The sequence below is a fragment of the Marmota marmota genome, unplaced genomic scaffold (assembly GCF_001458135.2).
Source record: "Marmota marmota marmota unplaced genomic scaffold, marMar, whole genome shotgun sequence".
Taxonomy (NCBI): Eukaryota; Metazoa; Chordata; class Mammalia; order Rodentia; family Sciuridae; genus Marmota; species Marmota marmota.
Window position 1 is genome coordinate 59,846,920 of NW_025999900.1, and position 12,107 is coordinate 59,859,026.

At 45.7% G+C, this 12,107-nt stretch overlaps 1 protein-coding gene across 1 annotated transcript in view; it reads left to right on the forward strand.

The window, feature by feature from the left end:
- Glrx5 (glutaredoxin 5) overlaps positions 1-9,123 on the forward strand; it is a 38,082-nt gene extending 28,959 nt beyond the window's left edge. Inside the window, 1 exon segment of the mRNA XM_048799533.1 lies at positions 8,553-9,123. Within this exon segment, the coding sequence (XP_048655490.1) occupies positions 8,553-8,731 (179 nt within the window). The 3' untranslated portion in view covers positions 8,732-9,123.
- The last annotated feature ends 2,984 nt before the right edge of the window (positions 9,124-12,107 follow it).

Sequence of the window (12,107 nt, forward strand, 5' to 3'; positions counted from 1 at the left end):
GGGGGGGGGGGGCAGGGGTAGTGTTAGGGATTAAAACCAGGGTGGTTTACCACTGAGCTCCATCTCCAGTTCTTCTTTTTTATTTTGAGACAGAAGCTCTCAAGTTGCTGAGAGTCTCACTAAGTTTCTGAGGCTGGCCTCAAAGTATCAATCCTTCTGCCTCAGCCTCCTGAGTCACTGAGATTACAGGCATGTGCCACTGTGCCCTGTAGGGTCCTGTTCCTGGGCAAGGAAGGATTGGTTGGGGTAGGTGGAGAAATGGGAATCTGTATTCATTTTTCCTGAGGACTAGCCTGGGGGTACTGCTTTCTAGTTAAGGACTTTAAGGGGCTGAGTTTCTGCACCTCCTTTGCGTGGTACTTTCAGATTGTGCTGAAAAGAGATCCCAGTTTCTATGTTAGGGTGGACGTTTGAAGTTACTAACCATGGTCTTTCCTTTCGTTGATGCAACAGGCTGGTGTTGTGAAAAGTACATTTTGGAGACTTGTGTTCTGTTAGCCGTACACAAGTCACAACTAACTGCAGTTTCCTTTTCAGTAAATTGAGGATAATGACACCCGACTTGGCAAAAAAAGTAAAAATGACAGAAAGTACGGATCACTTCATCTGGCACAGAAAGCACCCAGTAAATGGTAGCTATTTTATTATTAGCACTTCATGGTTTTCTAAGTATTTTTTTCCCCCACATTGTTTCATCCTTGTTAAAAAAAAAAAAAAAACTCTTGGTATTGGACGATCCTACATATGCTACTGGCAGTAGTTTTGTTGGATGAAACCTAGGAGGCGTGTTAAGTGACGGAGGAAGGGCAATTTATTATTGCTAGGTTGACGTGACATTACCACACATTGCACTCATGAGTCTGATCAACAAGAACTTGGCCAGTTTCGAGGCTCCAGGTTTTATCAAGCACAGGGGGTTCAGTGGCCTTCATTGAAAGACAGCTTCTTGACTTGAAAGATAAGAGTAACCACTCTACAGTCTTTCAACTGGGACCTTGCCATAGATCCCCTGGAGATTGCCAGTATGGCTAATAGCAAAAAGTTGTACTATTGATACTTCAATACCATGAACTTCTTTAATTTGTAAATTTACATTCTCTTGTTTAATGTAAGTGGAGATAAGGTATACTGGAATATGACTAATAAACACCATGGGAACAGAAATTAGGATTACTGATGGCATTAATAATGTCTCTATCATCTATTGTTTACATCTGGAGTCTAATCTATGTCCTTTAAATGCTCAAATAACAGTGAGGGGAATTTAACCCTCACTTCTCATAACCTTTGAATTTCATTGGATTGTTATTTTGGTTAATAAATGCATTGCATAGCCTGACATGGTGGCACATGCTTGTGATCCCAGCTATTCAGGAGGCTGAGGCAGGAGGATTTTAAGTTCCAGGCCAGCCTGGGTAATTATGAACCATGTCTTTAAAAAACAAACAAACAAACAGGTGATTGGGACTGGCTGTGTGTAGAGTGTTTGCCTAGCATGTAGGAGGTTCTGGTTTCTTTCTTTCTTTCTTCTTTCTTTCTTTCTTTCTTTCTTTCTTTCTTTCTTTCTTTCTTTCAAGTTGTAGTTGGACACAATACCTTTATTTTATTTGTTTATTTTCATTTGGTGCTGAGGATCAAACCCAAGGCCTCACATGTGCTAGGTGAGCACTCCATTGCTGAGCCACAACCCCAGCCCGAGGCTCTGGTTTTAATCCACAGTACCACACACACACACACACACCAAAAAAAAAAAAAAAAAAGAAAGAAAGAAAAAAGAAGTTCTTCATAAATATTGAGTATTACATACACCTCTTCTGTTGCTTAGAAAAGCATAATGGAAGTGCTCGTGTTCAGGCTGGGGCAGGGTGATGTAAGGGCATTCCCATGGTGAGGACTACTGTGGCCACATTAGGACTTTACATCATGAGACTCCTTTTCTCTCTGCTCTGCACCTGAAGTTTGCCAAGAGAGGCTGACAGGCACTTGGTGCTTGCTTTTGCCAGCCAAGTAGATATGTCTGCTTACCTTTCCCAGGCTCAGGGTTGTTTCACATAACAGCTGCAGGGCTCCTGCAAAATTGGCCCTTCCTTGTGTCTTGTGCCAGGGAAGACCGAGCTTCACAAAGGGCCCAAGTCCAAGAAAACACTGTCCTCCTAGCTCCTAGGCCTGGGTGTTAGAAACCTGATGCAGAGAGGCCTTCTTGCCCTCTGCTTTATCTGGAGTATGCAGGGGTCTTGAGGAAGCCTGGAGCACAGTGCTGCCTCCCCATTCGCCTTTGTCCTTGGGTCACATCAAGACCTCTCTGCAAACAGATCCTGCTGGTCTGGACATAGTATTTTGCCCTCTGCAGAACAGAGCACGTGTCTTATGCACCTGCCTGTGGCGCTGTGTCTGCTGCTTGTGCAAAACAGGCTTTCAGTGACTTCTTTAATGGGTCAGTTAAGACTTTTGTTAATTTATCATCATATTGCAAAATCTGTGTTCTTAAAAACATTGTAAACATTCTTGAATTTCTTCTTGTTTAGATCACCTTTGTATTCCTTGCATTGGGAATAGTGTCTGACAAAATAGAGATTCAAACATTGTTGAATGAGTAACCATTATCTTATTGTTTTTTTCTTTTTTTTGTAGTTAAAAATTTTTAGCTGGGTGCTGTGACGCATGCCTGTAATCCCAGCAGCTCAGGAGGCTGAGACAGGAGGATGCGGGTTCAAAGCCAGGTTCAGCAATGCCAAGGCACTAAGCAGCTCAGTGAGACCCTGTCTCTAAATAAAATACACAATAGGGCTGGGGATGAGGCTTAGTGGTTGAATGCCCCTGAATTCAATCCCCAGTACCAAAATAATTTTTTTTTAATTAACATTATACATTTATCGGGCACAGTGTAGTATTTCATTGCATATACAGAATGCATAATCAGATCAGAGTAGTTGCCTCAAACTCTTGTTTCCTTGTGCTGGGAATTTTTAGAACCTCTCCGAAACCGGTTGTCACCAGTTATCCCACTGGCTGCGGTGTATGAAAAGGTATTCCTTGTGTCCAGCTCACCCTGTACCTGTCAGCCATCCTCCTTCCTCCACACTCCCATATCCTACTGTTGAATGTTTATTTAGCATTTGAAAACATGTGCAACCTTTCCAGTGTCATGAATTTGCTGCAGTAGTAAAGAAAGCCCTTCTTACATGGCGTGTACTGACAGTTGGACAAGGGGTTGCGGGTATGCGCTGGTGTGGAGGGTAAGTTCTGTGCTATAAGTGTGAGTAGAAAAGGGTACCAGCACTTGGGAGGAGTAGGGGTCAGCACCTAGCAAGTTAGAGCTGAGCAGAGCCTGGACCCAGCTGCTTCACTCCTGGACAGAGGGTCTGGGCTGGGGGTTGGCAAGCTTCCTTTATGAAGGCCCTGGAGGAAGTGCTCCAGGAACCCTGGGCTGGGGGTCTCAGTTGCTGTTGTAGGTGAAAGCAGTCATGGATAACCTATAGATGAATGAGCATAGCTGATTTCAATAAAACTTTATTTACAAAGGAAGAAAAGGAAGTGGACTGGTTTGGCCTGAACATCCTTTGCTACCCCCAAGTCTAGAGAGCCTGACTCTTGCCCAAGTGTGTCAACATCCATGCCAAAGATGTTCACAGATGTTGCTTGTAAGGATGGAAAATGTCAGTGACAGAAAGGGATGTTAGTAGCACAGTGGATAAACAATCCAGTTTTATCTATGGTAGAAAACCAAGTTGTGCTTAAAGTAAGCTAGATGTCCTTGTGATCAGCATGCTCAATCTCAAAAATACAGTGTTTAGTAAAAAACCAAGCTGCAAATAGTCATTAGGACACAGTGCTGCTTGTGTACATAAACCTAAGTACACATGGGGTGTAAAACAGTCCTAGCTATTGCAGATCTGTGGCAGTGCAAGTGTAGCTCAGGGGCAGGAGGACAGATGGCACCACAGACTGGAGTCCCTCTAGGAGGGTCTGAGGCAGCATGTGATTAGGAGCCTGGCATTTGGACGCCTGGAAACCTGGGTGCACATGTAACTTTGGGTAAGTTACTTAAGCTCTCTGAGCCTTAGCTTCCTTATCTGTAAGATAGGCATAATTATACTTACTTTGTAGGATGTTTGTAAAGAAACCACTTAAGAGATGAAACTTAGTAACTTAGCTCATTAAATGCCATTTTTATTACTGATGGCATTGGCTTGAATCACTCCTACAGTTTTTCCCTGTGCTTTCTCTCTTTCATATATTTCGGAGGAAAACATTACTGTGGAGAGTGGCCGTAGAGGACATTGACAAAGAGAGATTGTACCCTGCACTGTGCTTGGAGCTTAGGTCATTTCATGCATTGTGTCTTATTTAATCTTCAGGATAAATCTGTGAGGCAGAGTGTTGTTTCCGTTTTGCAGATGAAGAAAGTTGAGTCTAAGAGAGACAGATTTCTGCAAGGCTGCATTTGCAAGCCAGGAAGCTGGCTTTGTGTTGCTCTTCCTCTAGTGAGGATCTGCTGGTTTCCATGCTTGGGTCATCTCGTGTCATCCTAATGCTGGTCTCCAAGTTAGGACAATGAGGAAATGTGATCCTGGGAGGTGTGTGTCCTGCCCAAGGTCACAGAGCCTGGTAAGCAAGTGAGAGTGGAATTAATCCACCTGTAGAGAAATTCTGCCAAGAAGAAAGCAAGCTGTGATTGTGGTGCTCAGGAGCAACTTAGTGTCCAAGCCAGGAATAAAGTCCAGTGTTCTGAAGGGTGGTGTATTTTGGGAAGTACTTTTTAAAAAAATGGTCTTGGGGATTGAATACAGGGCCTCACATATGCTGGGCAGGTGCAGAGCTGCACCTACCTCCTTTTTTTTTTTTTTTTTTTTTTGCCAGGTGGGGATCAAATCCAGGCCCCTGTGCATGCCAGGCAGGTGCTTACCAGTGAGCTATACCCTTTTTATTTTATTTTGACACAGTGTCTCCCTAAGTCGCCCAGGCTGGCCTTGAACTTGTGATCCTTCTGCCTCAGCCTTTCGTGTCAGTGGGATCACAGGTGTGTGCCTCTGACCCAGAGGAAAGAACATTTTGGAAGTTCTGGAGGTGGGTTGCCAGCGCACTGGCGTGACGTTGGAGTAGTGCCTTCTTTGGGATGGAGGAGTGGCTGTGACGCCTCTTGTTGGAGAGCTTCCAAACGCCCAGTCCTGGTGCCTGCCACTTGTTATGTAACTTTGTAATCGGCATTTTCTGTCCCACAGGACTCACTGTCTAACATATATGAAACACGATCATCAGTAAAATCCATTCTTGGGTCTGGTTTTCTAATTTTCAAGAGTTGCTCTCTGACTTTGAGTTATTTCAAGAGGTATTTGTAAGAGCCATCACTATATACTGCAGTTTTTGAAAACTAAAGCGAGAGAGAAATAAACCTTGTGTAAAGAATTACTTGTGGATCCAGGGATTCATTTAAATTTTGAATTATGAATAACATTCTTTAATTATTAAAAGCTTCTCACTTCACTCTGTGGGGGACAATTGGATATTTCCTTACAAATATTTAGACTAGTGATCAGATTTCTTAAAAATGAAAAATCGCGCAGGGCTGGGGAAGGGTGCTGAAGTTCTGCCTGGCCATCAGCTGCCCACGGCTCTTGTGAGTCCAGACAAAAGAAGCAGGTAGATTCAGCCTTGAGGAACTTTGGCTCGTGGACACCTTGGATGCTGTCAGGAAAGTGCTGTCATTCACCTTGGGCTGGCCTCTGCGTTCTCAATGTAAGTTGAGAGGCAAGACGACCCAGGCAGAGGGGTTTGTGGGGACATGGTCTCCCAGAGGACTCAGGCTGCGTGTTGGGTTCATGTTCTGCAATCCAGCCTGGCTGGCAGCCGCTCGTCCTGGTTGTTTTGTTGATAAGAATTCTCCTGGAGTCCCCTGGAGTTCCCTCTCTTAGGTGAGAGGCAGGACTCCCTGTCTGGTAACATGAAATTTCATGAAGAAAACAAGTCCAGTGCTTTGAGTCTGGCTCTATAAAAATGATTGATAAAAAGCAATTCATTCTTTTACTCAGCAAAGATTTACTAAAAAATTATACCATTTAGGAATAAACATGGTTTTGGGTAGCTTTCAGGCAGCAAATTTGTTTTCATTTTTGGTGATTTTAAAATTTTAGGTCCTCACAAAGTAGTAGGCATAATTTTTATTTTGCTGGAAGGCTTAGTACAGTGTATGACCAGTTGGAAAGAATCAGCCGTAATTGCAGGTGCAATCCTGGCTCGCCTGTGTTGAAGGTGCTCAGGGCTGGGTGATGGTCCTGCTTGTGGGCAGGGAGTTTCTAGAATTTAGACCACTGGTATTGTAAAGCCATTCTAGGGACGGGAACTTAGGCTCTACTGGGAGCCCCGAGCCTCTAGCTGATTGTTTCATAGACATCCAGAGTGGCTAAGAAGCTTTTAGAAGCCTGTGACATTGTGACCATTTCTGACCACTTCTTTCTTGTTTTTTTTTTTTTTCTTGGTACCAGGGATTAAACCCAGAGGTGCTTTACCACGGAGCTACCACAGAGCTATCCCGCCCCTCAGCCCTTTTTATTTTGAGATAGGGTTTCATGAAGTTGCTCGGGGCCTCACTGAGTTGCCCAGGCTGGTTTTAAACTCTCATAATCCTCCTGCTGCAGCTTCCTGAGTTGCTGGGATCACAGGCGAGCACCACCACACCTGGCTTGTGACCATTTCTTAACGTTGATGCCTGGAGAAGAAAGATAAAAAGCCGGTGACTCAGGGTCTCTCTCCAGCCCTGATCACAGATGTATGGTTTAGAGCAAAGTCACTTATATTTTTTAGAAGGCAATAACTTTTTTGGGGAGGTGGAGTACCAGGGATTGAACTCAGGGGCACTAGACCACGGAGCCATATCCCCAGCCCTATTTTTTTAAAAATATTTTATTTTTTTTATAGACGGCCTCACTGAGTTGCTTAGTGCCTCACCATTGCTGAAGCTGGCTTTGAACTCGTGATCCTCCTGCCTCAGCCTCCCTAGCCATTGGGATTACAGGCATGGGACACTGTGCCCAGCAGAAGGCAATAACTTTTAAGAGAAATATACTCTTGCCTTGGGACTGTTATTTATGACCCAACTCAAATTGATAATTTTATTTGGAAAATAAATGATTCCAAATAATAGTGTACTAAGAATAACTTTTGCATTTTTTAGTTTGCATAAAAATCTCTACTTAGCCATTTTTAAAAATTCATATACTGTTTTTGTTGTTGTTGTTGTTTTGGTAGTGAAGATTAAGCCCAGAGGCGTGTTTTACTTGAAGAAACCTGTTTATTTTTATTTATTTGTATGCTCATTTTGCTATTTAAAAACATCTATCTATATAAATAAAAATTATCACATATGTAGTCTGTAGCAATTAATAATCTATGCCATATTTTTACCATTTTGTTTCTAACATAATCAATGTTAGAATAGGAATATGGCTGAATGTGTTTTTGAAAGTATATCTGTATCAACATAAGAATAGAAAACGGAATAGAATAATGAAGAGGGATGTGAAGGAAGAGTATGTTTTGTTTTGTTGTTTGTTTTGGAGTTAGGTTTTGCTGTGCTGCCCAGGCTGGCCTCCAACCCCTGGGCTCCAGTGATCTTCCTCCCTCAGCCTCCTAAGTAGCTGGGACTGCAGACAGGCTCCACTGTGCTGGGTTTAGAAAGAATACTTTTTAAATGTTTAACATTGAAACCACATTTCTTTCCTGCTGGACAGTTTTGTCCTCATCCGTATGGCCCAGAATCAAGCAGAGCAGTCTCCTGGTGCACAGTCGCAGAGCAGATGCCCTGACTCCTCTGTGTGCCGTGAGCTCTTGAGAGCAGAGAGTGGGTCTCACTTGCCCTCTAGCCCCGAGTCCCCTCAGCACATGGACTTGTGGGCTTGGGGCCTTTTCTTACCTGTGTAAGTCACTCTGGGTTTGGAGCTGAGCCGGATCCCCTATTCATGGACAGCTCATCTTTGTGATGGAGGAGAATGGGCTTGTGGTTGGCACCACAGGACAGGAATTTTCTCTGGGTTAAAATAATTACCAGCAATAAAAACCAACAGCTCAGTTTCTTGAGCGTCAGCGGCCGGTGGCCCGCACTGGCGTAGATGGGCATGAGGGCGCACAGGTGGGGAGTCTCCCGACTGGGTGCTTGGTTACCATGACGGGTCCATGTCAAGTAGTCCATTTGGAAATGAGGTTGTGACATTTCTTCTGGTTTTGAAAACAAGGCTGGCAGGTTTGTGGCTTCGTGTATCTTACATGACTTAAATTAACCAATCCAGTCCTCCTGTCAGTAACCCACTGTTGACGAGTATTTTACTCAAGCTTTACCTACCTAGTTCTCACAAAAACCTTGGGAAATGAGGGTGGAAATGAGTCGCAGGGTCACATGACCTCTCGAGGTCTTAGAGGTCATTGTGGAGGAGCGAGACCCTAGTCTATGTGACTGGAAAACTCGTTGCTCCTGGGGGTGGGCAGGGGAGGGCGTTGGAGTGCTGCTGTGAAGGCTCAGCTCTGACCTTGGAGGTAACCTGTCCCCGCTCTTCCCTCAGGCATTAAAGACTACTCCAACTGGCCCACCATCCCGCAGGTGTACCTCAACGGCGAGTTTGTGGGAGGCTGTGACATTCTTCTGCAGATGCACCAGAATGGGGACCTGGTGGAAGAACTGAAAAAGCTGGGGATTCGCTCCGCCCTTTTAGATGAAAAGAAAGACCAAGACTCAAAGTGAGGGTGCTGGTCCCCTGGGCAGAGCCGCGGGGGCGCCCCCCGGAAAGCCTTACCCTCGCCGTCTCTGTTCCCAGCAGCTGCTCGCGGCCCAGGCTCTTAAGCAGCGGGCGGTCTTCGCTTGTCCCGTCTCTGGGCTGAGACCATCCTGTTGTGAACGTCCTTGTAACCACTGCACTGTAACCCTTCAACTGTTGTGTGATGATGTTGCTGGAAGCGAAATTTGTTCTTATATTGTCTTTTATTCTTTGCCTGATTCAGGGTCATGAATGTGTCAGTCTGCAAAGATAATATACCCCCAATTTTTTGGTAATTTCTTCTATTAAAGGAAATGACAAAGAAAAAGTTGTTAGAGTGGGGGCGTTGTTTTTTTTAAATAAACTGCCAACACAGAGACAGCATGCGTGTGTGTTGTCAATCCTGAGGAGCACACATCTGTAGGATGTGGGTGCCTGCCGCCTTCTCTTTGCAATTAACTCTGTCAAGTATGCTGTGGTGGCTGTGCCCCCCATTTCTCTAGGGCAGGTGGCAGTAGTAGCTTGGGAGGAGGTGGGCTGCCCCATTGCCCTGTGCCAGGCCGACTGCTATGATTAGCTTGGGAGAAGGCTTCCACCGTCCGTCCACCAAGGCATGGCTTTCAATGAGTATCTTATTCTTAAAAAAAGAGCCTTGATTAAAGAGGAAATCTGGTGTCTTGATAAGACTCATGGTGCTTCTGCATGCCCAGGCTGGCTGGAAGGAACCTGAGGGCTGCACCGAGGTGGGGGAGGAGAGCCCAGCCTGTCCTGGTGTCTTTGGCTCTGCAGGAAGTGGCCACACAGCATCTGCTTAGAAGTGCATCTTCCGGGGGGCAGAGGCAGGAGGAAGGACGCATCCTCCAGTGAGTGGCTGTCTCTCAAAGGCAAGCCAGGTGGGTTCCAGTCCCTACTTTTTTTTTTTTTTTAACTTTTTAATATTTATTTTTCAGTTTTCGGTGGACACAACATCTTTATTTTATTTTTATGTGGTGCTGAGGATGGAACCCAGCGCCCCGCGCATGCCGGGCGAGCGTGTTACCATTTGAGCCACATTCCCAGCCCCCAGTCCCTTCTTTAGCCTGCTGAGCCCCCTTGAAATCAGCTCCGAAAGTGGACTCCCTCTGGGAGGTGGCCTGCCACCTGGGGGGATGGCCTCCCTGGGGCAGGATCTGCTGGGTCCCCTTAGCCACTGTTCCTGCTGCCGACCTCACTCATAGGCTTTGGGATTCCCCCAGGGAGCGGAAAGAAAGCTGTAGCCTGACCCTCACCTCACTGGGGACCTTGGCCCAGACAGAGGACTGGCTCTTGCCCCTCACCAGCCACATGGCGAAAGTGGCTCACTCTCAGGAGGTTTTGATAGCACTTGTTCACACAACCCTTTGTGTCTGTTGCAAGCTTGGCTTGTGTGGGATCGTGGAGGAGGTTGGTACTCTAGGGGGACCTTTGCTCCACTGGCGCTCAAGATCTTGCCCATGCTGCCATCCAGGTTGTGACCTTGTTCTCCGGAAAGAATGGCAATGACAAATCACTTCACACAAGCGCCAGCCTGTGGGTCACGTACATCAGGCTGCAGAATCGTCCCTCACCATCACACCTGGTGTGTAGCAGGGGGCTTTCCCACTGGGCTCCTTTGGCTTTCCCAGAATCTGTCTCTATTCCCTCAGAGCTCATTATGAAAAAGAAAAGTGATGAGAAACATATTGGCAAGGAAACGTCAGTGTACTTCTGGAACGTTACTGGGCCCAGGAGGAGGCTGCCCCGTGGACGATGGGACTGGTGCTCATGAATCACAGCAAGATCCTATCAAAGTCTCCAGAGAACTGGGAAGTTCAAGGAGCCACTGAGCTCTCAGAAGTGTAATGTTCTTTCCAGAAGATAATTAGTAATTTTTTCTAAATCCTTAACAAGTCTTTACCAAGTGGAAAAGTAAAGATGCTATCTAATGTGAGCTTGGACGATGCTGACGGCCTGTGAGGGTCTGTGAAATTAGCATTCACCATGAGACAGAGCAGCGCCTGCAGGCTCCCGTGCAGACCTCAGTGCTGCACAGCGCCTCTGAAGATGCAGGCGGCTTCCCCGGGTCCAGCATGTGCTTTGGCCCTGCTGTCCTGATTGTACTAGATTTTCCTCACAGCTCCTAACTCATGGTGTTAGACCCTTCAGAGATACATGAGTTTATCTTAGAAGCTCAAGCATTTTTATGATTTCAGGCAGTTTTTGTTAGATTCTTAGACTGGCAGTTAACACAGACACTTCATCTGTGCTATAACTTTTGGAACTATTTTAAAAAATAACTCTTGTTGGTGCTGGGACTTGAACCATGGCTTCCTGCATGCTCCCTCTGCGCCCACCCCCAGCCAAGGTGACTAAGGTGAGTTTCTGGCTCTACTGAATCACATGTGTAGATCTGGGGCCTGAAGCTTTCCTATCATTAAAGCTGTCAAGCCAGTTTAAGAAAACTCTTGCTACATCCACTAAGTAGTTTACTTGAAAATGTAGAGATGAGTAGAATCTCAAGAAGTCATTCCCTATTGTCTGTGGCAGAGATCACGCTGAGGGCACAGGAGTGACGTCTGTGTTGGCAGGGTTTTGTTGGATGACTCAGTTGTGGGTCAGAGAGCTTTATCTTAGTTAATGAGTCACTGAAGAGAAGAGATACATCAGGGCCTGATCACACAAAGCAGATTATTTTTATAAGTCTTCAAAGACATATAATATTCCACTTCGGAATTGTTTAGTGATTGTGGCAAATATATATATATATATATATATATATATATATATCTCCCAGGGGATCCTCTATCACTGAGCTACATTCCCAGCCTTTTTTCTTCCTTTCTTTATTATTTGGAGCCAGCGTTCTCACTAAGTTGCAGAGGCTGGCCTTAAACTTGCAATTCTCCTGCCTCAATTTCTTGAGTTGCTAAGATTACAGGCTGCACTGCCATGCCCTGCTAAAAAACAGCTTGAAGGAAACCTGTGAACAACATAATAGCTGATTATCAGAGACAGGGCATGGGGAAGGGAGAGGCTGGTTTAAGGTCCAGGCACTGGCAGAGACTGCAAAGTGACGACGATGGATGTGTCTGAAGTGGCATTTCTGTCTTCAGTTGAACAGCAGCATCGCTAGTAAAGCCGTGTGGAGAGTTTGCAGTCTTGAGCATAGAGGGGGACAGTTTTCTGGGCAGTTGCTCTGGAGCCCAGTGCAGTGGGGCTGGGGGCAGGATGGCCTGCAGACACCTCTGTGGCCATTCCACTCCCCGCTCAGAAGCCTCCCAGGGCTCCTGGTAGGCAGTACACAGAAGTGTGCCTTCTACCCCAGAAAGCCTTCCCTGACCTCCCTGCCAACGGACTCCCAGGTCT